The 27,520-nt window shown below is 37.2% G+C and overlaps 1 protein-coding gene across 4 annotated transcripts in view; it reads right to left on the bottom strand.

The window, feature by feature from the left end:
- Positions 1-27,520, bottom strand: part of LOC103460460 (partitioning defective 3 homolog B-like) — a 213,536-nt gene that overhangs the window by 81,216 nt on the left and 104,800 nt on the right. For all 4 annotated transcript variants that reach the window (XM_008402636.3, XM_008402652.3, XM_008402642.3 and 1 more), the window contains 4 exons: positions 23,098-23,313; positions 18,328-18,556; positions 4,574-4,684; positions 3,969-4,352 (listed from right to left, as the gene is read on the bottom strand). In XM_008402636.3, coding sequence (XP_008400858.2) covers positions 3,969-4,352; positions 4,574-4,684; positions 18,328-18,556; positions 23,098-23,313 — 940 coding nt within the window. The remainder of the gene's footprint in view (positions 1-3,968; positions 4,353-4,573; positions 4,685-18,327; positions 18,557-23,097; positions 23,314-27,520) is intronic.

The raw sequence follows: 27,520 nt of genomic DNA, 5'->3' as shown, positions 1-27,520 counted from the left end.
GGCGTTGTGTGGATAAACTTCTGCAATGTCACTGGAATAAAGGATGAGGTGGCCAGTCAATCCTGAAAAGAAGGCCTCCTGCTCCTAAAGATTTGTTCTCTATTTGACCCTGATGAATCATATCATCTTGTCACCTATTGATGGTATAACCTGGTCATCCAGTATATGACCAGGTTATACCATCCTTCTTTGGGCACATAATGTTGCTGAACCCAAGTTTATGGCACTGCGACCTCTGCACTGCTTGTACAGTAGGTACTAGGCATGATGGGTGCATTAGTTCATCTGCCTCTTTTCTTACCCTGATGTGCTCATCACTTTTGAAGACAGTAAGTCTGGATTCATCAGACAATATAACCATCTATCCATCCCTCTAGATTCCAAACTTTATGGCAAACCGAAGCATTTCTCTGAAAATCCTCACTAATTTGTGGTTTTCTTATGGCTATACGGTTGTTCAGTCCCAATCCTTTTATCTTCAATAGTTGTTTGTATTAGGTTGATCAGGTAAAAAGGTATTAAGAAACTTTTACTGTTTTTGGTTAAACATCAATAGCAGCAAAATTGTATTTTTTTTTTTTTCATGCTGCTGGGGTAGAATTATATTTTTTCCAGTTAATTTCTGGAGTCTGTTTACAATGAATCCAAAACAGAAAAAAACAAACATGTCATGTAGAATGTCTTTGTTTTTTTCCCATGTATGATTTTTTTGTGACAATCATGAACATTAAAATTTAAACTATGCAACTGATCCAGGATTAGTCAGATAAATTAGCAATACATTTTGACATTTGGTCTTGGTAATAGTTTGGAACTACATTTTCTATGCCATGTTTTCTTTTTTCAAACTAATAACAGGAAGTGTGGGATACTTAGTATAAAACAAAAATACACATATTTAAATACACGCCCATGAGAATAAAATGCTACATACACTAAAGATCAACAGTTTTGATCAAGATTAATTGAGCATTCTGCTATTTATCACTTTCTGTCATGATGCACAGGTCTTGGTGCTCAGTTAGATCTTGTCATAGTCAATTCTATATAATTGTCATTCAGGTCTTTCCATGCAAACTAAGCATTTTGATTTTGACTGCAGCAAAACAGTTCAACTCCGCTATGTCTTTAACTCCCAGACCTGAGTTTAGACATTAGGGAAACTACAACAAAATGTTTTTTGTTGTTGTTATTATTTGGTTACATTGCAAGCATTTACTGGGGTACACTGGTTTCTTAAAATGATATATATATATATATATATTTCATTCTCATTATCATCAAGAATGATACATGCATTAAAAAAAAATCCCACAAAGTACTAATTTTTTGTCAACAAAAATACTTGTTGCCATCAAACAGTTTATTTTTAAGTTTTCCCATAAACACCCAACAGCCTGTTCACATACAATGTATTTATTTGTAGCCTGTCATTGCTCACAAAACACCTTTTCTGAGCATGTGGGTGTGCATTTTAGTGCACATGTCTAAGCAGCCATGCTTCACTGCTTTGCTAATGTACTGATGGAAGGGAGTCCTTGGCGATCCTGTTTATCTCTGTATCCCACATGCCTCCGGTGGCTCTGACCTCCGTTAATGCACACATACAGACACCGCTGCTGACACACCACCTTCTTTTTCCAGCCACATCGATTGCTGTCAGCCAATACCTGGACTTCCTTTAGTCTGCATCATCAGGTTTCAGGAAGTGATGATAAATGAACAGCACTATCTGCCAAGACTGCCGGTCATGGATAAACGACTCCAAAATCGAGACCTTCTCTGACTTTTGCAACTTCTTTTGAGGAAATATGGGCATCTTGGAAAATAAATACTGAATATAGTAAAATAAGGAAGGAACTAAGCAACAAAGCGCCACCATGTCTACCAATAAATCAAGAAAAATACCCTCTGATAATAAACATATCAGACTTGTTATAAGGTGCAAATAAAATACAGTGCTTTCATAAGAAAGCATTTCAAAATGGCTGGGATTAACATACTTAACAGGAAATATCAGCATGCAAGCTAAAGCAAGCTGAGTACATTTACATAATCCAAATTACATGTAGGGAGACCAGGGATTATGGGACAAGAGTGTAAACCCAGAGTTAAGGTCAAAGATGCAGATTTTCATAAAATATGCCACATATTCTTTATCCACATGTAACTTAAATGGAAATGACTTTATTTAAACATTCATTACCGGCTAAACCACATTTTTTGCCACCTTAAAACAAAACATGCACTGGTAAGCACAACTCTCATACTTGATATGAATCCCATAGTCTATTGTAGAAGTCAAGGTCAAGACATTGAAATATATACAATTTTGCATGAAGAAAACAATACAAGAAAGGCTGCCAGAAAACAGCTCCATGGAGGATGGAGCTGTCCATCAAGGTGGTTGGCATCCTCACTTTTCTGATAGGTACACAAGATGAGAAGATGTGTGTGTGTGTGTGTGTGTGTGTGTGTGTGCGTGCGTGCGTGCGTGTGGGTGTGTGCGTGTGTGTGTGCGTGTGCGTGTGTGTGTGTGAGTGAGAGTATATGTACTGGTAGATATGTTCCAGAATTAGAGAACTATTACTAATATGATAAAATGTAAAGAAGGAGGAGTATCATACTGAAGCTTCAAGCAGAAAATTCACTCTCTGATCATACCAAAAGTAAGCTTTTGCTAGACAGCAGAGAAAGAAATATTAGTGTGAGTTACACTGATGGAGTGATGCAACAATCGAGAGAAAACGACAAAGTAAGTCTGGGTTCTGGTCACTTCTTATTTCTGTAGTTTGGATTAATTTATGACAAACCTATTCACCGACATTAATGAGTCATAGTCATCTGTCCTGAGAAATGTTGGACTTGTGTTTTGATATGATGTTTAAAAGTCATTTTCTATAATCTACTCATGTCATTTGTGCTTAATTAAAAAGTTGTGGCCTAAACTTATCCAGAATGTAAAAATATATACATTTCATGTCAAATGACATGTTGAACTCAAACCAAAAGTTTATTTGTTGCCACATACACAATTTTACAATTGTCCAAGTTCTTATTTTTTTTAGACATTTTAGATTCCACATTTACCACAAGGCTTTCATTGATGTGCTTCTTTTATCAGAAATACAGTATCTAGTGCAAGACGTAGAGTATTGATTCACCCTAGAATAAGTTTGGTATTAAAACAGAACATCAACAGAAATCTATAGAGAGACTGGAAGCTTTAATTGAGAATTTTTTTTAAGTAAACCTGCAAGATTGCAGTTATTGTGTATTGTGCTGACATCATAGGTTCCAATTAACATTTTCGCCAATCGTCTTTCTTCCTTCTTATCATGATACCCCCACCAGTCTCAATTGGATCTGCATCATTAAATCACAAATTATTAAATTATATTTTAACAGAAAAAAATAAATAGCGCATGGAGATCTTGAATGCAGCCTACAGAATATGGAAAACAACGTCCTTTGTAACACTCGGTATTACGCATACTGAACATGATGAAAATGTTTTTCACACATTACGTGAAGTATTCTGTTTACATTACTAAAATGGAAAAATATGTCAATATGAATACTGTTAGATGTATTAAGTTATAATTTTGCTACACAAATTATGCTAACTGATGTGAAAATTCTAAATGTTCCCACTTTAATATAAACCAAACCAAAAACATGTACTCCCATTCAGTGTTTTTAAATAACCCAGGCCACCATGTCTGCTTAAATATGTTAATAAAATATATTAATGAAAAGGTCTCCCTTTTCATTAATATTATTATTTCATTCTTAGTTTCACATAGTGTCTGTTTTTCAATCATACATTGGATTTTGTAATTTTTGTGTGTGATAAATATAGGAGGTTATGTGGTTCTATGAGCTTCAAAAATCAAAATACCATCTATTAAAAAAGAAAAGGTGACCTTGAACAAAAGTGCTTCCCAGATAAAGTCGCTGAACCCTACCTGTCACTTGGAGGCACTGGGGAAGGAGTGAGCGGCGACGTAGCTCCAGAACCTCTAGGCTTGTTAACTTTGGCGTACAGCCTATCGATGGGGTCATCATCGGGGAGAACTCCAGCATCGTTAACATGCTTCCCATGTCCTGGGAAGCTGGGAGGGCCCTGTGGCGAAGGCAAGTGGGCATGAGCGTGCTGAACTGAACTGTAGAGAGGTGACTGCGGCAGCGGCGGTGGCCCTGAACCCATCTCTCGGTCCCTGAAAGTCTGTATCCTGGCATAGTTTGGGTCGGCATCGTCATCCTCGAAGTGTGGATATGCTGCCCCACCACCGCCACCCTGCTGGTCTCTGGGCAGTTTTACCTGCAGCTCAGGATGCACAGCTTCAATCCTTAAATAGCAACAAAAGAACAATTACTCCCTTTTACAATGCTGCAGTAAGTAATTTTGTAGGCTACTAATAATTCACAAACAAGAACTGTCACAGAGAAAGAGCTTTACCAAAAGCGTGCAGCGGAACAAAGTTGTCAGCAAGAAAAAAGTAGAAAATTATGCGATTAAAGAACAATGTGTGATAAGTTTGCTAATCATATTTTAGAGAAGGTTCCTGACCTTTCTCTCTCTTCTCTCATCCTTTCAAGCTCCAGGTCACTCAGAACGTCTGATTTTTGTCGTTGCACAGCGGCCTTTGCCTCCTTCTTCTCCTCCTTTTTCTTTCCAAACCTGGACACAAATATAACATGAAATACATAAACAACATGTTGACACAAAAAAGCATGTTGACAAAAAATCATGTCTATAATAAAAAAACAATTTATTAGACATATTATGATGTCTATAATAAGAGATGTTTACCCTTTTTGTGCTTTTGCAAGTCAATCATGATCAACAAAATGTATGTTTTTTCTTTGTTTTGTTTTTTTCCAAAACCCAAGTAAATCAGCTGATTTACTCAAATTTCTATTTTTAAACTGTTGAAGATCTGTCAAGTTGCGTGGGTCTCAGCTGTTAACAGCCCTTTTCTGTTCCTGCCACAAGTTCTCTCTCAGCTCAGGTCTGGGCTTTGACTGGTCCACTCCAGAACATCCGCCTTGTCGTCTCTAAGCCCTTTCTATGTAGGTCTAGCTGGATGCGTCGGGTCATTGTCTTGCTGGAAATCAAATGTTCCTCAAAACCGCAGTTCTTTTTCAGATAGAAACTAATTGTCGTCCAGGATTTCTGCCAAACAAAACGTCTTTTCTGATGGCCAAAAAGCTCTTTTTTGGTCTCAATAAATGAAAATAAATGTCTTCCCTTTGACTGTACAGTCTAGTGTAGTTTCAGTGGAATATTAGCTTTGCTAAACAAGTATTTAAAAAAAGAAACTGCACATTTTATAACCTTGGTTGCCTAGGCCGTATCTCCTGCTAAATTTTTCTAATTTGTTTAAACAAAAGTATTTTTTTACAAATCTTATCATTATCTTGATAAACTCACGTCCTAGGAGAAATGTGCCATTCTAATCTCATTGAAAGTTCTCCATTTTGTAATTCAAAAGTTCAAATGTACAACATGCTTTTAATGCTCTGCCTAAATGTATCTTAAAAAAGCCGAAGCTTATTAAACTTTAGAGCACAGCTACGCAGCGGGTGCGACATACTGAATTGAGCCAGTCAAACCTGTTAAATAGTTAATATGTCCAACACGCCAACTGTGACCTTATAACACAGCTAATGTTTTATTTATCAAGTGAATATATTGATGAATTATCCTTCTGTCTACATTTCTGCTATGTAATACCGTGGACATTTTTGAAGTATCGCTCCCCCTGCTTATGTATTATTTAAAAGCAAATCCAGTGCTACATTACACTGGGACTGGCTTGGTGTTTTGGTTTTAATAAAAACAAAAGTGCACTTTGAACACTGGGGTAATAGGTTTCTTTGAAATGCCTAATGTGGACTGGGGGGTAAAGCCTATTTACCACCCATTGAGGGGTGGCTCGATGGGCAATGAAGGGCTCCAATCATCTGTGTGTATTAGCAGCATGTGTGTGTATTTGCCACACAGGGGACAAGCCTTACTTTAATTACGGCTACCTACAGAGGCTTACCCTTTCTTTCAAATCTCTCCTCCCTGCACTTACCACTCCTTTTGCCATGGTTCCTTTTCAAAATTGTCACTTATTTATAGCAGAGCTGTTTCTTTTCGCTCACTTTCTTCACTTCCCATGTGTACATTAACTCACTTTCAACAAATCTTGCCACTCTTTATCAAGTTTCCCTCCCTTGAACTTTACTCTGACCCTCCCTAGGGTTGAGATACCTACCACTACTGAGAATCTGTACCTGCAAACTATGCAAAAGTAACAATGGTATATTGCAATATTCCCCCTCTATAGCAGCTAAACACATCAATGTTAGTTGGGATTCATGGCATTGAGTCTGTTGCTGTAGAAAGAACAAAATGATGTATCACTGCTTTTACAGTTTAACAGGAATTCACCAGTTTGGTCAGATTATGAAACAAATTTTGGGGATTAGGATTTATAAATTTGACTGTAATCTTGTCTTCCTTCTCAAATTAGTAGAAGCTTTTTCTTCAACGTTTAACCTAGCAGTCAGTTATACATAAATAATAATAAAAAAACATTCAAGCACTTTACTTTTGTGCCATAAAATTCAATCTGACCCTTTAGCAAATCATATGTCTAATCTATAACCAAGTCTACTTCAATCTGTACGCTTCCAAAAAATAAAAACAAAAACAAAAAATCTACATTATTGGCATCTGCATAATGTTTTACTTCTTTGGGTAATCGAGTAAGGTCACAGGTTTTTGAACTCAGGCTTCTTGGCTCACAGCCTGCTTCTACAAGCATTTGCAAAAGAATAGGTGCTTTTTAGGAGCTCAGTGACTTTCCAGACAGATACTGTGATACAATGTTACTGGTACAATAAATTTCCTGACATCTAAATATTCCATAGTCAACTGTTTGTTGGATTATAATTAAACAAAACCGAACGGGAATGAGAGCTACTCAGCCACTACATGGTAGAGGTCACATCAGAAATGCTTTATTAATCCAATATGTAGAAATTCTGACCATCACAAACCAGACACCTGATTAAAAGTTTGTGAATATAGGATAAAGAAAAAGAAAAGGATATTCCCATTAAAGAAATCCATCAGTGTATAATTCACTGTGACAAGCAGAAGTAATCTCCTATGTTGCTCTGTTTTACATAGTGGAAGTCTGAATCTGTCGCTGAATGAGCTCCTATATCTGTTCAGCAAATAGAGGAGAGAATGTGATGAGGAAGAGCTTAAAATGTCCTAATTAGTCCTAAGAGTATAGCTCCCTTCCTAGGACATAACTGCTTGTTGATCCTACTGATGTCCTTAGCCCTCAGGCTGCTGCCTCAGCTGACAACAGCAGACATGGTGGCACTGGAAACCAAAGACTCTGCAAGAAAATCTGCAACATCTTCCAACAAATTCTAAATCACCTAAGTTGTCCAATTTATAATCCAAATACATCACCAAGTACAGAATTGTTCGCCCTGTCTACTGTGAACCTGGCCCTTTCTCAAGTCCACAATCAGTTCTTTTGTTTTTGCCCCAATGAGCTCTAAGTGGTTTTTAACAAGTATTGGTGGACAAAGTTGTTCAACCTATTATCACTTATGAGTCTAACTACTGCAGAGTCATCAGGACTTTTCCGTAGATGTCTGAAATCACTAGTGTAGAAAGTTCAGAAGAAAGGATAGGGAACATAAAAATCACAGAATGGGGCCCACAGATGCTGTGCAGAAGAACCTTCAGTAAGGTCAGTAGCTAAAGACCTAAAAAGTTCACGTTTGCTAAGGATAAGTCATTCCTGCAAAATCCAGAACTCAATTCAATCTGTAGGGTTCCCTTGAATTATTACAAATACTGAATTTGTATTGCATTATAATTTGAACTGAGGTAGACTGTATGTGGCTGGATTTAAATCTGACATATGTCTGGACTGCATATGATTGAATTGGAATGATTTGAATTTAACGTGGACTAGCGCAGATTCGTTAAAAATGTCGTCTGAATTGGTTTGAGATTATGTTTGTGGTGAAAAAGTACCAAATAAAGGAAGTGGATTTAACTAAGAACAATACAATATGATAATGCAATCACACTGCTGATGAGAGATAACAGAGGGAATACTAAAACCAGGTTAAGTTCTCAAATAGGAAACTGAAAGCCAGATAATGACTCTTTACTACAGTGTAATGAACGATCAGTTTCTGCTGAGGTTTCAGATGCTACAGCCAGAATTTGGGATTAAAAGCATGAATCCCCAAACCTTTCCCATCTTATGTGAACAATTCAGGATAGTGGTGGCAGTAGTAAATCCATGTATAGAGTGCTTTCTTGGCAAGGTTGAAGCCCCATAATGCTGATCAATCATCATTCGAATGCCACCGCCTATCTGATTATTGTTGCTGACCATGGCTATTTTCTTGTGGTGACCATTTATGTTATTATTGTATGTGTATAGTATGAACATAAACCTGAAGGCTCTGGTGGTTGTGTTAGTGTTTATTTGACAGTTTGTTCAGTGATTGTAATTCTTCATTGTTCTAAGAAAAAAAAAATCCTCTTCTTGAGTCTTTTCTTATTTCTGCACTTTTTATATTCTGCAGCATTTACTGTGTTTGAACACAACATCACACAGTAAACAGATTTCACCTAAGGAACTAGGTATTAAAATATTAACCACTGTCTCAAATGTCTTTTTTTAACCATTACTGCTCCTTCCATCAACTGTTTTCCTTTTGTATTTGAAATAGTGCTTGTGACAGGAAGCTCTGGATGATACATTCATGTGATATTTTGCTTTGAAACTTGTGAAAACTGCATGTTTAGACAAACAAAAGCAAAACATTATTGTTATAAAGTTATCCAAACCCCATGTTTGGGTCCACTGTAGTTAACTGTATGTTGTACTACAGTGGACTCATGGTATTCAAGGAGTTGGTATCAAATAGGTAAAATCCTCTAACATGAAAATGCTTATTACGAACCAATGTAATAGTACAAATACCAAAAATACTATTAATATACATTAATGCACCCAGTAGAACTCTGCCTGAATGCCATCGGAAAACTAACATCCACACTTATCCTCGTCTCCACTATTGGGACTACAGTCAGTCAGCATCAGCTAAGAAATTTGGTTCTGATAGGAACATGACAGTATGTATCTTTGTTTTTCATTAAAAAATTACCTGCCCTTCTTTAAATTTAGTTGAGAAATATTCCTGTGTGAAAGCTAATTTTATTCAAATTTGATTATTTTATGTTACTAACAGTTCTGGCCTTTGTAATGGACATTGAGGACAATGCTTGGATCTCTTCTGATAATGTTGCTCATGTCTGGTTCTGGGAACCTTTTCATATTCCTATGTTAACTGTTAGGAACACTGGCTTTGACCTGAAATGAAAATGTGTCTCAGCAAGAAAAATATATAATTCTTGTCATGTTTGCTTTTTTTGAATAATTTCTTGAAGTTGTTATAGCTGCCTGACAGCAGCTCCAGTTAAATTGTCTTTCATTTCAAACATCTTTTGTCCAACAAGAACTATTATTTAAATGTAACCACTGTACAAGTCTTTGCGGAAGAAGTGACTCAGGACAGACTAATTCACCTGTGGTTTCCATTTTCAAGTTCTTTTATTCCTCTCAATTTAAATGATGGGTTAAATGTGAGGGCAGAGAGAAGAAGTGGTCATACAGAAGTGAACCAAAATTAAAAATGATTAATAAACAACCACTTCTAGCACAACAAGACCATCCAGAACAAATTTACACGTGAGAACATCAAGGCTCGAACACCATTTCACAAGGAATATGAGAGTAAGATTAACAGATGATTAGCAGCCAGTTAGGAAGAATTTATTACCTCTTGTCCTGTCATTAGAGGGAATAGAGCGGTGACTAATGAATACTAATAAGCTAAAACCACAATCTGCGTAGAAGGTTTTTTATTAGGGGAAAAACATTTAACCAAGCTTCTTAGCGCCTCTCCCAGCAGAAGAAAATGACATGACAAAGAAATATTTAAGAACTAATCTGTATTTTTCCTAAATAAACTAGAAAAGGAAAGAGTAAAAACATGGTGTACTATCAATCAACATAAAAATGTCCAAATAACTTAAAAAATAACAATTACATCTTTTTGTAAAGTGTATTAGGATGAAAAACAATCTGAATATTTATATACATTTGGTATTTAAATTAGAAAAAAAAATCTTCTTTGACTGTAAATATATTCTACTCAGAACTCCTCAAGTTCTGGGTAGTTCTATATATATATATATATATATATATATATATATATATATATATAAATCTGTTATTATACTGTGTTAATGTTAAGTTGAGCTTTTAAAGAAAGGGTTGAGCTTTTAAAATGATGATGTTGAGATTTTGTTTAGCTGCAGATGCACGCTTTGTTACAGTGTTCACTAAATGAATGCTACGTTATAGCATTTTAGAAAAAAAAAACATTATTTTGTTATTTCAAATACAAAACGAATGGTTTATTTGCAACTTTTGGTGTGTTTCTAATATTGTATAAAATGGCTTAATTGGTTAAATTAAAAAATCTTCAGAATTTGCCCAATTCTTTATCCGATTAATCGATTAATCTTCAGAATAATCGATAATCGATTACTAAAACAATCATTAGTTGCAGCTCTAAACTCATACAAACAGTAAGAAACTTAACAGTCAAGCAAACGGGTCTTCTTTAAACCTTGCAAAAACACATGCAGATAGATATGAATACTTAGCACACAAAGGACTGACAAATGTGCTTCTCCGATTCGTCGATGACGAGAAAACTGACTAACAAGGAAAATTAGCAGGAACATCTGTGACTCTCACTTCACGCATTATGTTTATTCTCGTCCCCTTCTCTCCCTCCCTCGTTCTGCTGCTGCTTAGACACGCCCTGCATTGCTATCATTGGCAAATGGATCCCAAGGGAACAGGTGATTGACAGACGCGTTGCGATGCAGAGCACATGTGCGCACACCCATACACACAAACGCAGATGATTGGCAGGCGCGACATCAGACTGTGACATCCCAATGACTTCCTGTCACCATGCTTGATTGGCAGAGTCCTTCCTCTGTTTCAAACATGTGCTCTGTCATTATTAGGCGACAACAGGCAAAGGTTGGTTGGAGGAAAGCAGATGATGCAGATGCTTTCCTTAAAGTGTCTACATATTGTGAGAAGGACAGAATTTTGAGAGATCTTGGTTCACATTTTATCAATTTTTAAAAATACAAACAGCAATGTAAAACAAAGCCAAAGCTGATATTTATTTAGTGGTTAGGCTTTAATATGGAACCTGCATGATCTCCAGAAAGTATGGAAGTGATGAACAAATGGAACGAAGCATGGAAGTGTAGATAAATAGATGGATGATTGGGCAGACGGATGAATCAACAGCAGGAAATGTTCTGATTTCTGAATATTTTGGTGTTCACAAATCACAGGCAGAAGTAGGTAGTGACTAGTTACATTCGCCTGAGAAATTTTATGGTGACTCTAACCACCTCTGATCACAAACTTCATCCTGTATGATCATCTATCAACAGGTGGCAAGTTCCTGAGTGTGAGTTCATCTCTGATTTTTCAGCAAAATTATGTTCCACAGAAAAAATAGAAAAATAAAAAAAAATCCACGAATACTAAATCACAAATAAGCGAGACTTCACTGTACTTCATATTCCAGACTTTTCTAAACTTGTACTCAAACCTAGTATCCAAGACCGGGTCTTGAAGACTTATCCAAAACTGGAAACTATTTACTATCAAATGCCAGACTTCCATGATTCTATCCAGACTGAAAAACACAATTTAAATCAAGTTCAAGTCTTTTCTGCACTTCTCCATACAGATTTAGTTTCTAAATCTATCCTGATTCTGATAGAAAGGACATTTACATTTTTGTTTTCTGTAATTAACCTCACCTCACTTCAAGTAACAAGACAAAATGTATTTTTTTCCTGGATAATAATTTTGCCCAAATAAGACTTATTCTGTGCAAGCAATAACAACTTTTATGTAAATAAAAATACCAAACAAAGATAATGATAAAAATAATATAGAACTGAGGTGACACTTTACAGTAAGATTTTTTAAAATATATTTTATTTTATATTGAGGGTACAAAGAAATAGCCAGAAAATAAATCATTTTCTCTTAGCAAAGGTTTCATATTTTTCTCAGTGCTAAAACCACCATTTACATTTAGCCAAGTCATATCTGCACCTGTAACAGTTACACTAATGCGGCACCTTGAAGTGCGAAAACACCAAGAGACATCTTAGTTCAAACACAGATGGAGGATAACCAATCACAAAATATTCATCAAATGATGAGTGCTGCACCATCAACGAAAGGCCATTTTCTGCCATCACCATTTTCATCTATCTACCACACACACATTCAAAAACACAGAGACATACAGTATCTACAGACTTGGGCTAATACTCCTCGCATGAAGCTCAACCATTACGCGGCCCACAATGGAGCTAGTCAGTCCTAATGGGCCCCACCGTGGTGATGGGCTAATAGTCCCAACGATGGAGCACTTTAAGTCTAACAGAGGTGCTGCATTAGGACTGGTAGGAAAGAGTAAAAATAGTGGGTGAGGAGCTAGAAGGAAAAATAAATGGTAGGATGTTAGAGAGAGTGTAATTAGAGTCACCAATGAGAGGAAAGAAAGAGAGCAGAGTCAAGGCTCAAAGGCTCCTTTGCTTGGTGGCTCCATTCGTAATTATGCTGCTTTCTGGATTTTTAAGGTTAGCTGAGCCAGTGGCACAAAAACATACAGATATGAACATGCAAAAATAATAAAAAAAAGAATGACAGAGTGAGCTGTAAGAGCAGCAGTGCTTGATTATATGCCAGCAGGAGACCAAGCATTCATTATCATAGATTCATCATAAATTTGCACTATTTTAAAGCCGAAAATGAGCAGCGGGCACAGATATTTGCAATACATTGCAACAACACAATGCCCTGGCAGGAGCGGCGGCCATCCGTTTATCATTGCTGCCAGACCTTGTCCTTTCCAAGTCTAGGCCATATTATAATTTGTACAGAGGACTCTCTACTCCATTGTGCCTTTCCCGTCCACCGGAATGCAAGAGTCAATTATTAATGTAATATCTGATTAACTAAAATAGAACTAAGACATGTTTTTAAACTTAAACTTTTAATCTGAACTAAACAGGAAAAGAATTAGAAAAGGGTCACATAATTGTAGCGCAGTTTGGAGAGGGCAAAAACAAACCTCCCATCCCATGAGCAAACTATATAACAACCATCTGACTGTGTGACCAATCATGTTTAATCATCATATGAATATTCATCATGGTCGGATGGTTACCATGGAGCGAGCACACACACACACGCAGATGATGGGCATATCTGATTGGCAGGTGGCGACAGTTCAGATGACAGAGCCAGCTGTCCACATTAAAGGGCATTTCAAACAAACATTTGGAGTCTGACTTTCATGGCTCAGTTGAACATTAGAGTTGGGAACCTTTTATTCAATAATGTGAAAGCTTATTTCTAAGAGTTGCATTGTTGTCAAGCTATAAAAGGTTTCATTAAGTTATCCAACCTTCCTGATTTTTTTCCCCATCATTCTACAACCTGTTTAAGGTCATGCCATAAGATCTTAATTTAAGTCTGTACTTTGACTGGTGTGCTTTGGATCATTGTTATCCTGAATAACTACAACTTTAAGTCACCAACAGAATGCTGGATATTTTTCAGGATTTTGTGCTACAGAGCAAAATTTATGGTTTCATCGGTTTGTCTGTGTCCTGAAGAAGACCCAGACTTTTCATGATTGACACGTCCATTGAATCAGAGCTAATAAAATCTCAGGGTGGGAGTAATTGTTTTTTTTTTTTTTGTTGTTCCAGGATACTTAGGATAGCTGTTTTTTCCCTCTTAAAACTGAATAGCAACAAATCTTAAAAGAAATGTTTGTGCGTATTCACGTTATCCGTTTCATATTAAAGCTTGCCTATTTATGTATAAAAAAATATCAAGAAAATATAAGAAATCTGTAAAGTGGTGAAAACTTGCATGATTTTGAGTTATTTTACCTTTAAATTAGGAAATGTAAATAAGATTTTTTTTTAAATTGCTTTCTGGGTGTTACTGTAAACAAACAGAAATAGATGTCATCATTGCAAACATAACAGTTGCGTTTTAGCATATATTCCAATAAGACCAAGTACAATTGAGTAAGGTTGAGTAATCCATACTGCCACCCCTCCAGACCATTGGGCCAATCAAAGGTGCCCTCAGATGAATATGACAAATCAGCAGCTCTGCCTGGATTGAACTATACTGAATAGGTCCAATTTGCTTTCTCAGTCTACCACCATTACATGCAATCAAATGCAGATACGGGAGCAGGAGCTGAGGGGAGCAGATGGAGAAGAAAAATTGGAATGATGCAAAGATTAGGAGAGGTGGGTGCTGACAGACAGAGAGAGAGAGGGGGGTGAGGTATGATACCGAAATATGACTAGAGAAGAGAGGAGGATTGAAAGGTTGAGACTATCAGTAGGCTCTTATCGAGTCACTCTTATGGTGATGAGTGATGAGGTGTAGAGGAAAGGTCTAAAAATATCACTGGATGTCATATATGGTGTCTTACAGTGCTTGTGGCTGAGTGTGATGGGAAAACAGGTAGTCAGGAGAAAAGATGGAGGTGTATGTTCGAAGACGGAAATGTCATTTATGCATGTAGCATGAGAAAATGGTCAAAAGTGGTTGGTGCTGCTGCCATAACCTATTTTGAACTCTGGAGCATGTAAAACCTCCTAAGATGATAAAATTTAAGTGAGGGGAATGAAGAAATACACCTCATGGTACGTTAAGTAATTCAACTAGATTAAAGAGAAAGAAATGAATGCAGGGAGGACCAATGTAGTGGTAGCACAAATCACACACACACACACACACACACACACACACACACACACACGCCCACGCACACACACACGCACACCCCCACGCACACGCGCACACACACACACACACACACACACACACACACACAAACAAAAAACATCTGAGGCATCAACAAAAAGTCTTTATGTGTCATAAAGTTGACTTTATTGCTTATAAAATGGAGATAACAATTAAGTTGTATAATTTAACATGAATATTTCTATTTTTTCAGTTTACTGCTGACCTTTTTTTTGTCATTTTAGGATTATAATCCAACTCAGGGGTCTGCAACCTTTACAGTGCAAATGTATGTTTTCACCAAATGTCACATGAGATTTTGAAAGAGGAAAACTTATAATTTTTGATGACCATTGTGTCAAATCTCTTGCCATTTTCAAAGAGCTAATGTTTTATTTTTGTTTTTAGGTCTTACAATAAATAAAAACATATCTTGCAAGAAAAAAAAAGAGGATGATATTTCCTTTTAGGGGATGGTTTGGGAAAATAATGCAACTGAAAGGAAAGGTAGTCTCTCACCTACTGGGATGAGAAGTAGCATCTTTTAGGAAATGGATAACTTGTTCTTGTTATTAGTACCTGAAAATATTAGTTTGTAGCTTATGTGGAAGATCCAAAAAGCAATTTCAGACACTGGTGCAGCAGGTTGCAGACATCTGATCTAACCTCTTACATTATACATTAGGAAATCTAAAAAAAAGGAGTATATTAGTATAAAACTGGTGTGACAATAAAGGTATGTTTAACATATTTTTCTTAAAAGTCCTTAAACGAGCTTTTAATTCATGATAAACTCCTGGTTTATGTCTGATGTCTTTGACTATCATGCAGCCATTTTTTGCAACCAATTTTTATAAGTCACTGTTTATTTTTGTGAGCATGGCTGACAAAACTGAACTACATTTTTCACTCTTTGCAATGACATTCACAGCAAAAAAAAAAAAAAAAGTCTTTATTGGCTGCTGTGGCATCCTATCAGCGTGATGTGACCTGAACTGCAAGCTGCACTCAGCTGAAACACGTGTTATTGAATTTTGTGATGAACAAAGTGAGAAAACTTGTGATAAAACTGTAAACAGGACTTTCTGTCAACAATGGCTTTCCATTTTCCAAAAAGACCAGATGTACAGCGGGTACAGCTAATACGTGTCCCATCAATCGGTTCAGCCATCTAAGCTGTGGGTCTCTGCAGCTTATTCAGAGTTGCCAGGCACATCTCTGCTATCTCTCTGATCAATGCTTCCCCTGCGTGACCTGTCAGTGTATGAGGACGGCCATGTTTTGGTCAGTGTACAGCTTCAGAATTTTTAAAGCTCAGAACATGAATGACGGAAACTATGAGAGAAAGAAGCAAACACTGTTACAGAAAAGCGCATGAAAACTTATTCAATTAAACTAAATTTCCTCGCATTAGTTTAATTGTCCAAAATTTCACTTTAAATAACATGTAATTTTGAGATGAAATCACTGTGATAAAAAGGAACTTTGAAATCTGGAAGTGTTTTTCTGTGTTCTGGTTCAAACGGATTGCTTTTGAAAGCCTGTTTTGAAAGGCTGCAGCTATATTTTGAGTATCAAATTGCATGCAAGTGTTTTTCTTAAGATCGGTATCTATGTAATGGTCATGTGAAAACCCACTTCAAAAACTAGCACAGTGAAGAAAAGAAACAGAAAAACTGTTATGGGGTAGTTTCTTTTTTTTAAGTTGAAAGCACAAACTGTTCATTGAAACACTCTGCTCCATTCATGCTGTGTTTCTATGAAGGCTGCATTCACACTGCGAGATAGTGTTAAAGTTAATAACACAAAATAGCTCCCGCAGATAATTTTCACCACCTCTTAAGGAAACTGGGGCACCACTAAGAGTAGTTCGCCTGTACCTGGGAGCAAAAGATAAAGCTTGACAAGGGAAAAAAAAAGACCTCTGCATTTATGTCGTCTCTTTAGTGTGAGGCAGAGAAAACTGTGCACATAGTTTTCAGTGACAGACTTTATGGATACGATTTTCACATTAAGAATAGATTTGCTGTCAGCTGGAGTCATCTTGCTGCATTGAGCACAACTCTGACATACAGTCCAGTAAATAAAAACATTCTCCTGAAGTGTCCTTTGTGTTGAACAACAGCCAAAAGTTGAGAAAATTTAAAGGGGAACGTCAGGGCATGGTCCCTGCAAGGTTGGAACAGCTGAAACCAAAAGTTTACAACTACTGCAGGAACAAATTGAACAACTTCAAAATCGATCTATAAGACGGTGGCATCTGTTATTGCCTCCATAAAAAGTACTCTGCTGTGTGACGTCTTTGTTCTTTTTCTTTCTGCACAAGCGGCTCACTTTGAGGTCATAAATTGGATTGAAGATTAACTTAATTAGTATTATGAATGACCACGCAGAAAAAACAACAAAAAAATTGGAATTAAGCATCAAGATCTGTTGTATGCACATAGCCCGACTTACCCACTCTGAAGTACTGAATTTAACTTCACACAGCAAAACAAGGTCTACATTAACTCGTTCCATTTAAACGTCTGGATTCAACTGTATATATAAAGCAATGTAGAAGAAATATTTTCCTTTAGCTTACAAAAATGTGTCTCAATGAAATAAAAAGTGATCCATAAAAATGTCTGCCATTATATGAAGCTCTAAGGCAACCAAACCAAAACAAGCAGGTTTCACCAAAAGCTGCTAAATTATGTTTTTTCGACTCAGACTTAAAATACTTAAGTTATCAGTTTATACACAATTAGCCCTGCTTAATGTATTTAACTTTACAGTTGGTGTATAAGGTTACTGACTTTATAAATATGGTTTGTTCAGTTTGAGTGGATTTTTAGATCTATCCATCACTCCCAACAAAATAAGTCACTTAACTTTTTGTTTGTTTGCTTTTTTTTTCTTAAAAAAGCATTTAAACTGCATGATCAAACACAACAAACCAACTAGGTCAAACATTGAGAAACTATCTAGTCAACCATCTCTGAACAAAACAGAACTAACAAGACATTACAACTCAGAGACCCTTTGCACCTCCAACAAAAAAACAAGCAAGCAATGGTATAGTCAAAGTAATCTAAAGTTACAAAAAGAAAACATGATCCGTGCCTTCTGGAGATCTGTACATTGCTCAAAAGGACATTTGAGAGAGAACACAAATGATCAATCTTCATCCCAGTGACAGGTGATTGACCGGTCTACCACCTGAGCCAGAGATCTCTTTAAAACATTCTTTAAATGAAGAAAGGATGGTTCAGCTTAGTGCTGTTCCATCCAGCTGAGGCTGGAAAAAAGCAAAGAAACTGTCAAATGGAAAAAAAATCCAGCTACTCACCTCAGAAGAGCAAAGCCTATTTTCTTGCCCTTCTTTTCCGTTTCCTCTGTCTCTTCTGCTTTCTTCTTCTCCTTTTCTTTCCCTTTCCCTTTATTCTTTTCCTTCTTCTTGGTTTTCTCTTTCTTTTTCTTCTCTTTTTTGGTTTTCTCCTCTGTTTGATCAGCGAGTCCCTGGCGGGATGAACTACTAGCAGGAGTGTCACGGCCTGAACTCAACTCTGAACCTTCATCTGCAGGATTTAACAGGAGGAGAAAAAGACGTGAGTGGATTGAAGAACGCTGGAAACAGCAGAAAAAGTTGTTTACACTTCAGCAGTTTTGGTCGTATTATGCCCCACATAATCCCACAGAGTGACAGGAAACAATCAAGGGCATGTAATGGTTACCACAGCAAACATAACAATAAACAATTCAAAGAAAAACTGATTTGCACTCAAGTTTCTCCACTCCACATCTTGACGGGACATTTATCAACCTCACAGTGAACTAATTAACTCAAAGAAATAAGAACCCAAAGAGGTTCAAAGAATAAACTGCAACGCCTCATTAATTCATCAGCAGGCTGAAGGTCTGGCCGTGCATAACAATGATCCGTCACACAAACACGCACTAAAACACACCGACTATTCATCAGATGGAAAAAGATGACCAAACTCAAATTAGATACTTCAAATTGGATCTAATTTTGTGTGGATATTAACTTCAGGTTTAATTACGAAGGCTGTCTGTTTGTAGAAAGTAACTGTGTGTGTCATTCGTGTGAGTTCATGTGTTTTTCTTGCAGCAGCGTGAAGCAGTGTGAAACTCTGAAAGACTTTAATGACCAAATGTGTGATCCATTTAAATCTAAAATCAGTGGTGGGCGCTGCTAACTGGCAAGTTAGTTATGCTAACCCCAAAACACTAATCATAAACATTATTTAGCACATGTCAAAGACACGACATGTGTTATATCGACCTCTACAGAGAAATGAAAATACCGTATAAAAAATAATACAGAAAACTGACTTTACGTCATAAAACAGGCTTCTGTCAAAATCTTCTACCCTTTCTGACACTAAGACTCCAACCTGCATCACGCCCCGACTCACTTCCTGCTACCCATGCAGATTTTGATATTCTTTGGCGTTGGAGATGTTAAAAAAACATCTTAGATTATGAGATGTTCATTCATTTCAACATGTCTTTTTAAATAAAGACATGTTAAACAAACAGCCATTCGGAGGGAGTCATCCCGGATAACAGAGATGTTAGTTTGTCGCCATAAAAGTTGATCACATTTTGTGAGTTTGGCTGATGATCTTACAAAAGAAGGAAAACACCTTGAAAACTCAGGAGGAAGCTGTGATGCTGATGGATTCATGGAGATTTTTGGGCTCCATACATAACACGCAACCATGGTTGCATAGCTGACAAACTTGGAGGAAAATTTATTTTCAAAGAAATAAATGAACTGGATGATGAACTTGTTTTAATGGCAACAGAATAATCTGTAATTTATTACAACCTTGATTGTACTACTCAATCAAGTGTAAATCATTCAACAGTTTCCCATCGTCTTCTGCTACTTATTCATTTATGTTTTAGCTTAAACAGCATCTTAAACAAATGTCAGCACTGCAGTGTGGAAGCAATGGGTTGATTTATTGGTGCTCAGCTCATATGTTTGCTCTCAGTCTGTGTCAACTGTTCTCATTTAGCTGTTTTGTGTTTGAAGGTTAATAATCTGGTCAGATGTTAGAGGTTTGATTACTGGTCAAAGGGATTTGTATTTTTCCACAAAGCATGAGATTTTCTCAGTTTTTTGCAATTGTAGTTGTAAGCCTAATCTATAGAAATCTCAATAGAAAGTGAAACTTTGGTTTTGGAGTCGGTAGTTACTGTTACTACTGGGTTATGTGGAAGGAACATTACAAAATCAATCCTGCTCTATCTATCCATTTATCCATATATACATTTATCTATTTACATCTCTTATTTCATGACTTAATTATGAACATAATTCACAAATCTGTCCCACACTGTCTTCAATGCGCATCGAAGTGTGTGCTGGTTGTGATTTCATCATGTTAAATAACAAACATGTCTGAATCGGTGCAGACACGTTACCAAAGCAGCACAAAGCAAGGGTAAAACTGGCTTCTGATCAGCTGTTCTGAGAAATCCCATGAATCAAATGATGAAACAAATCTGTGACAGCTCTGTACAGGCTTACTGTAGCTGCAATGCAGAGCCATTCTATTTTTTTTTTGTTTTAATTTCTGAGCCAAATAAATGCGAAAGGATTTGAGCTGCAGCTGCTGCCTGATTGTATATTGGTAATTTAACTGCTCCCAACCACAGAGTTTACTTTAACACAGTGCAGTGTGTCTGTTGGCTTCAAGTGACTTTTTGGAGTAACTGTAGAAGGACTTTCAGCATTTATGGGGTGACAGATGGCATCTCAGGAAAAATGTTTTTGTTGGGTTGAAACTCGGTTACTATGGTTCATTTAAACAAGCTGGAGTGACAAAACTACAAAATACTGATCGACAGTGAGACTTGCAGGTACTCTGCCATTACCTGTTTGGCTCGCTGATATGAACGGCTCTGGTGACACTTGCGTTAGATGCTCATCTAAGCTAAAGTATAAAATATATCTTATTAAAACAAATTCCTATCAGAATCGGATCAGTATTTTCACAAACCAGGGGGACCTTTCTGCCCTGAAAGTAGTAATATGTGAAGCAGTCATGCATTCTGGCAGATATGACACAGCGTTGCCCCTGACAATACATTTGGCAGCTTCAAGCTAAACAACAAACACTTCTGTCCAGGAGAAAACAACATGTAAAATTCAGTAGAAGATGCACCATTAAAGTAATTTTAAAACCTACTAAGCTTATCTGACAACAAAGTAACAGTCTATCAGACACGCACAATTGGAAAGAAGAAGTAAATACAAAGAATGAAAGATACTCAGTGCTTCACAGAAGTGCACTGTGTCAAATATCAGCAACTCTGAAAGTGCTGAACAGTTAGAAAGACGGTGACAGATGTGGCCACTGCATGTGTGGTGTTGACATGCCCTATTACTCTTATCCTGTGTGAGCGTAGTGATCTGAAACAGGCCGACTCATTACTGTGGTGGTGACTGATAAGAGTTAGCTGCTAATAATGCAGCTGGGAATTGAATATGTGTTGATGTTTTGAGGCATGAGGCGCCTGCTGCAAGACTCTTGTCACACTTTGTTGGAGAAAATGCGATCCAGGAACGCCTCGCGCGTGGAGGTAAGCTGAGAATGCATCAATCACAGGGTGGAAAAATTCACCTAAAGGCACCGAAGATGAATGCGAGCGATTAGATGCAAAATTTAAAGATAGAAATGGGGACCTATGAAGTGCTTTGAAAACGCGTCTCAGAGAGTGAAGTCGTACAACTTTTTCCATTGACAGTAAAGTTATAAAGCAGCAGCAGGGGAAGTAACAGTGATTAAATGAATCAGAAGCAAAATAATAACAATTTGAGTAAAATGCATTATATTATTTTCTGTGTAATTGACATGTTCTTCGTTTACTTAGTAAAAAGTTATTTTTACCTGATGTTTTTTGGCAAAGGTAAACTTATTGAAGTTAAGGGCTGAAGATGTCTCTAAAAACTGGAGTAAAATGTTAAGATTTTAATGAAAAAAACAGCCTCCAACAGTGAAAATCACAGTGAAGGGGAGAGAGACGAAACCGGTCTCAGACAAGGTGGAGTTAAATTAAATAAATACAAAAGAAAATCTTGTGCAAACAATTTCATGCCTAAACAGCTGAAAACAAAAACTGTGATTTGACGTGGTAATTTGGAAAGTGTGAAAGAAACGCTTCCTTCTTTTCTCAATATGCCCATGTCACTGTTAGTATGACTTTTCTTAGTTTCAATCTCATGTCATCCTTATTTTTTGCTGATGGATTCACAAAGCTCTAAATTATGTGAGTAATAGATCAATAATAATAAAAAACATTTCCAAAATACTAATTTTAAGAAAATTAAGTTATTAGTCGCTTTTTTTTACAACTTTTTCTTTTTTATTGTGACATATTATTATCAACAAATGTCCATTTTATTAGACATTGTGAGTGCTATGTAATTTCACCATATTAATGCTGAAGGCACATGTTACCCATTTATTATAACCATTATCAAACAATACTAAGTTTTTTACATTTTATTACCAGCTGTTACTTTCAGTTGACACCATACTTTAAAAATTTGTAATATCTACCTGTTATTAAATTTAATTACCAAACAATTAGTCCATTAATAACATCTAATTAAATGCTGCTCTGTACATTACAGTATCAATTACTCTATGACCAACATCACATTACAAAATGTTATTACTAGGTAATTTTGTTGTAAAGTGTTTGAAATTAGATATTTTTATGTGAATATTATAGTTTTACCATCAAAAAATTATTTCACAATTGACATCCTAGTACAAGCTGTTATTCCAACTAAATATGATGGTAATTTTGCTCTTGCGTATTATACAGTGACATTTTGACTATTATCCAACCGACATGTTAATGTAAAATGTATTACATGTTACAAGTTGGTACTACCAGGCTATTATATTTAAATTATTTTGGTAGTTACATACTACAACCAAATTGTTCAATCTTTGTTACAAAACTATAACCTTATTATTACCATGCTGTAATAGAAAGTGCAACCAGTAAATATTGACTGTAAAAGTCCAAAATATGATATGGCAAAAAACACATAGAGCCACATAACTCTTACCATCATCATCTTCAGCTGGGCCATCATAGGATTTATCGATAGCTGCCCTGAAGCTCTCATTGCATCCTCTTCCTCTGACCATATTTGGGCGAGGGCGGTGGAAAGGGAGCATTTCGTTTTTCTTGTTGACCTCTGACATGGCCGTCTGGAGGCTCTCCAACGAACTGGACTTCTTCAAACCAAGAGTTGGTCCGAGTTCGACAGGCGTACATGGAGCTGGTGGAAACCAGAAACAAGTTGTTACAGAAGACAAGGAACTCAAATACCATGCGGACAAAAATGCAAATGCTTTATTTCAGCCTTAACAAACATCCTTGAATTAGTACATTGCTCTGATTAGGGTAAATGCCCAAGTTGATACTGACTGTAACCTAAAAAGAACATGACATGGCTGAACCCTGGAGAACAGAGAGCAGAAAAAAAGTCAAATGAAATTTACAGTTGTTGGGGTTGTGATGGATTCCAGGTTGGCTTCACAGTTGTTGGCTCTCTATCCATCATCTCAAGTCTGGTGTAGGGAAAGACGTATTACTAAAGGAGGGAGGGATCAAGCCCAGAGGTTGAAGAGCTTTACGATGACAGAAGCATGTTGGAAGTATTCACAGGACAGAAACCAGACATGCTGTAGAGCTACACTTTCAAATATTTAAAAAAACGAGTGAAAAAAAATCTTTTAATTAATAAAATCAAGTTTTGTGGATTGAAGCTAACAACGAAGGATAAGAGTGACGGGACACCATGCACCATGTACAACAACTAAGACACTGATGATATCTGAGATAGGGAAAAAATGGACAGCACAGAGGGCGACACAGGGGGAGAGCAAATTAAATTTCCTGCAGGGAATATCACCAGGGAAAACCCTGGTGGCAGGAAAGAGAGAGGAGAAAAATGGAAGACGAAAAGAGGAAAGCTGGGCCGGCTGCCAGCTCAAAATACTAGTAATCCTCTCTCACAAACACACACACACACACACACGCACACGCACACACACACACCACACACACACGCACACACGCACACACACACACACACACTTTGGATTCCTTGCTGGCTCTAGCTTGTCGATATGATGCCACTTTGATTCATGATAGCTAAACTTGCATCACTTTAGCTAATGATTCCCTATACACACTGATGGTTGTGTGCGTGTGTGTGAGAGAGACAGAAAGAAAGCTCTGAGAGCGAAGGAGATGAGATGGCTGATGTGACTTCCACATCTATTTAAACAACCATTAACCAAAGCTAGAATCACACAAAGAGTAATAACAAACAGTAAAAGTATGCACATGCATAATGCAGGCCTGCTTCTCAAAGGCACGGACAAAGGCCACAGAGTGTGAGGCTCTCATCCATAAACACCCTCCACATGTCACTCAGAGGCAGGCTGCTTTATTAAATACCAAAGTGACTGCTAAAGGCAACTGCAATCACTGGGTTTTATTTAAGGGTATTGGAGTAAAAGAGCCTGAATACAAATGAATGATAAACTTTTCAGATTGTTTTTTTCTAAAAAAATCTTTGTAAACAATGTTTTATTATTTTTTATCTTTCCATTTCACATTTATGCATTACATAAACACAATAAAATGCACTGAAATACTAGAAGTGGAATGTGTTATTTGTTATGTATGTATGACTTTTTTTCATTTAAAAAAGGGTTCAGTCCTCAACTTTGGAGATAAACTGTGAGTAAATTCAGGAACTCCCAGCGTGTTAACTGACTCCTGCATCTAAATCCAGAGAAGGTTTGGGTTTTTCCTCACAAGTCACGTGATGTTTGGTTGGTTAATCGAGGAGTAAACACAAAACATTTCCTACATCCCGATACACAGGGAGATCGTTGACCATTCACTCACACACTCTCACTCTCGCTCAAACATTTCTGCTGTGAGAAGCAGGATTTGTGTCAGAAATGTAATTACTGTGGCACAACTGCAAGAAGATAGTATTAAGCAGCTTTTAGAGAGAGGGAGGGATGACAAGAAAGACAAGGATACCAAAATGGGTTTTGGGGAGATCGGCAGAGTCAGAAAGTGGGGTAAAGATCAACACAACTCTGAGAGATTGGTACAGAAAAACAGAGACACCGATCCTGGGAACGAACAGATGGGAGCGATAATAGGGCAATGACAACTAGAGAAGAAAAAAAGGGAAAAGAACAACTACAAACAAAACATAAATTAAAAATGAAAAAGAAAGCCACAAAGAGAAAGAGAGAGAGAGAGAGAGAGAGAATGCCAAGTTATCCCAAAGCTACTTTGTTGGCAGAAAAAGCAATGGGCTACTTTCAAAGTCAAAATTACACCAAGGAGCAGCTTATCAGCAGGCTTCAGCTTACAAAGCCAGCAGACTTACCAACAACCCCAACTTCTGGAGCACTAAACACACTGGGGCCCCAAATAAAGACGTAACTATTTTTATCTCCTTCACTATACATGTGCAGTAATAAAGGGAGAAGATTGGTGTATTAGTTGGGATAAAATTCAGCTGCCGTTGCTCTCTAGAGTAGAAATTACTCAGCGTTACAGGCTAATATTTATGAAATACATCACGTCCCTTATACAACCCAACCCAGTCGTGGAATGTTCTGAAAGACATATACACAGAATTTCTCGCATAATAAACAATGGAACTATGTATTCAGTGTAATGACATGGCTGTTTACTTGAAATGATTTAGGTGTAAATATTTGACAGTTTGCATGTGTGTATCTGATGTGTAATAATGTCGGATGTGGAGAAGAGTTCCTGAAGTGCTTTCAACTTCCAAACAGAAATCAGGTTTGATGTTCCACGTGCCCGCATTATAACTGTTGAAGCAACATAATGCTTTTAAAAGGCAAAGAGGCTACCAAAAACTTTCCTATAAATTACAAATTCTGCTGATTTCAATCAATCAGTTAGATTTCTAGCATCACCCACTTTTAGCTTTTAATCATTGTTAAAAAAAGAGAAATAAATGGCCTGAGGAGTAAATTTCTGCCCAAAAAAGACCTTTTGAGATTCATTTAACATATTTTCAAGAAAAAAACTTCTTCAAGGGGATTCTTCTTCTTGAAGAAGTTTATTTGCAATGCACCAAACAGCTTGGCTGCTGTTGGGTGTATTGCAAATAAAAGGACAAATTCCTAACTTCACAATGGAGTCATTTGCTCAGATTTTGAGAGAGGAATGGCTACCTTCATTCTTAAACAAGGACCACTTGCTTTTATTGCTTTTATTTATTTTTTTAGAAAATAACTGATCACACTGATTGAACTCCACACTGCTAATATTTTGGAAATTCACCTTTTAAGTAACGAGGCAACTGCAAAAAATCAGCAGCATGTCATGGCTGTTGGGTGTATTGGTTTGCTATTATGCTACTACGGCAAAAAAAAAAAAAATACTATCTATAAATATCAAAAACAGAAACACCCATTGATCTGGTTAGTGATGCCGGACTGCTATTATTTTGAACACAACTATGCCTGCCAGGCAATTAATCACGATCTCAAAGACCAGAAGAACTGTACATTTATTCTGAAGATATCGACTTCCCTCAAAATATTATCTGACAGTTAATTGAGGGAAACGAATGGCCTTTCTTCCTCTCAAACTTGATATAAAATAGGGTCCAGCACATGTCAGTGATCACTACATAAAACCCAAGAGAGATGAATGACTGTGCCAGCAAGAAACGACAGCTCTGACCATCTTCTGATTACTTCTCACCTTTATTAGCTTACTGGGGGAGATGGATAAGGGTCAAAGGCCATTCAGTATACAGAGGAGCGGCCAACCCTACGCAGAGAAACAGTGATGCATCCGCATGTGATGAACACACAACAAATGCCACGGAAAGAGCACGCAGTCTGAGAATGCTTTCAGGATTGAACACCTGCGTGCGCACAGGCCCATAATGTACAGGGGGTGAAATGAAAAACACGACTGCTTAGTTCAGCTGTTTGAATTCTTTATCTAATGTCGGTTGTGAGGAGCTAATGTGTGCCGGAATCGTGTAGTGTCTGACGACACAGGCGAACAAATTGAGCTGCACTCCCTGAGACAAATTAATCCATCAATCCGCATCAGTCCTAACAAGGTGGCTTTCAGGTTAAATCCAAAGCAAAGTCTGCGAGAGCCGGAGAGACCGGAAAACAATGGAAACCAAGACGACACCAGAAGAAAAAAAAAACAGAGAAAGACGGAGATGCGAAAAGAAATGAAGACACAATCACAGAAAAGGAGGAAGCAGAAGCGGGACCAGGAGCGAATGCAGCTCTCCAAAGACACAAATCTGGCAGCGCCTCATCAGTGTGTGATGCTTTTCAAAGTCAAACATCCACTGGGGACGGATTCAGACAATAGGCTGCACCAGCGTCCCTCAGCATCACACGGACCCCCTGACACATGCACAGAGAGAGATGTTGTCCGTCCTA

This window comes from Poecilia reticulata, chromosome 2 (assembly GCF_904066995.2).
Source record: "Poecilia reticulata chromosome 2, P_reticulata-male-v2, whole genome shotgun sequence".
In the NCBI taxonomy this organism is placed as follows: domain Eukaryota; kingdom Metazoa; phylum Chordata; class Actinopteri; order Cyprinodontiformes; family Poeciliidae; genus Poecilia; species Poecilia reticulata.
The sequence above is the reverse complement of the archived record's forward strand: the minus strand, read 5'-3'. Positions and strand labels throughout refer to the sequence as shown.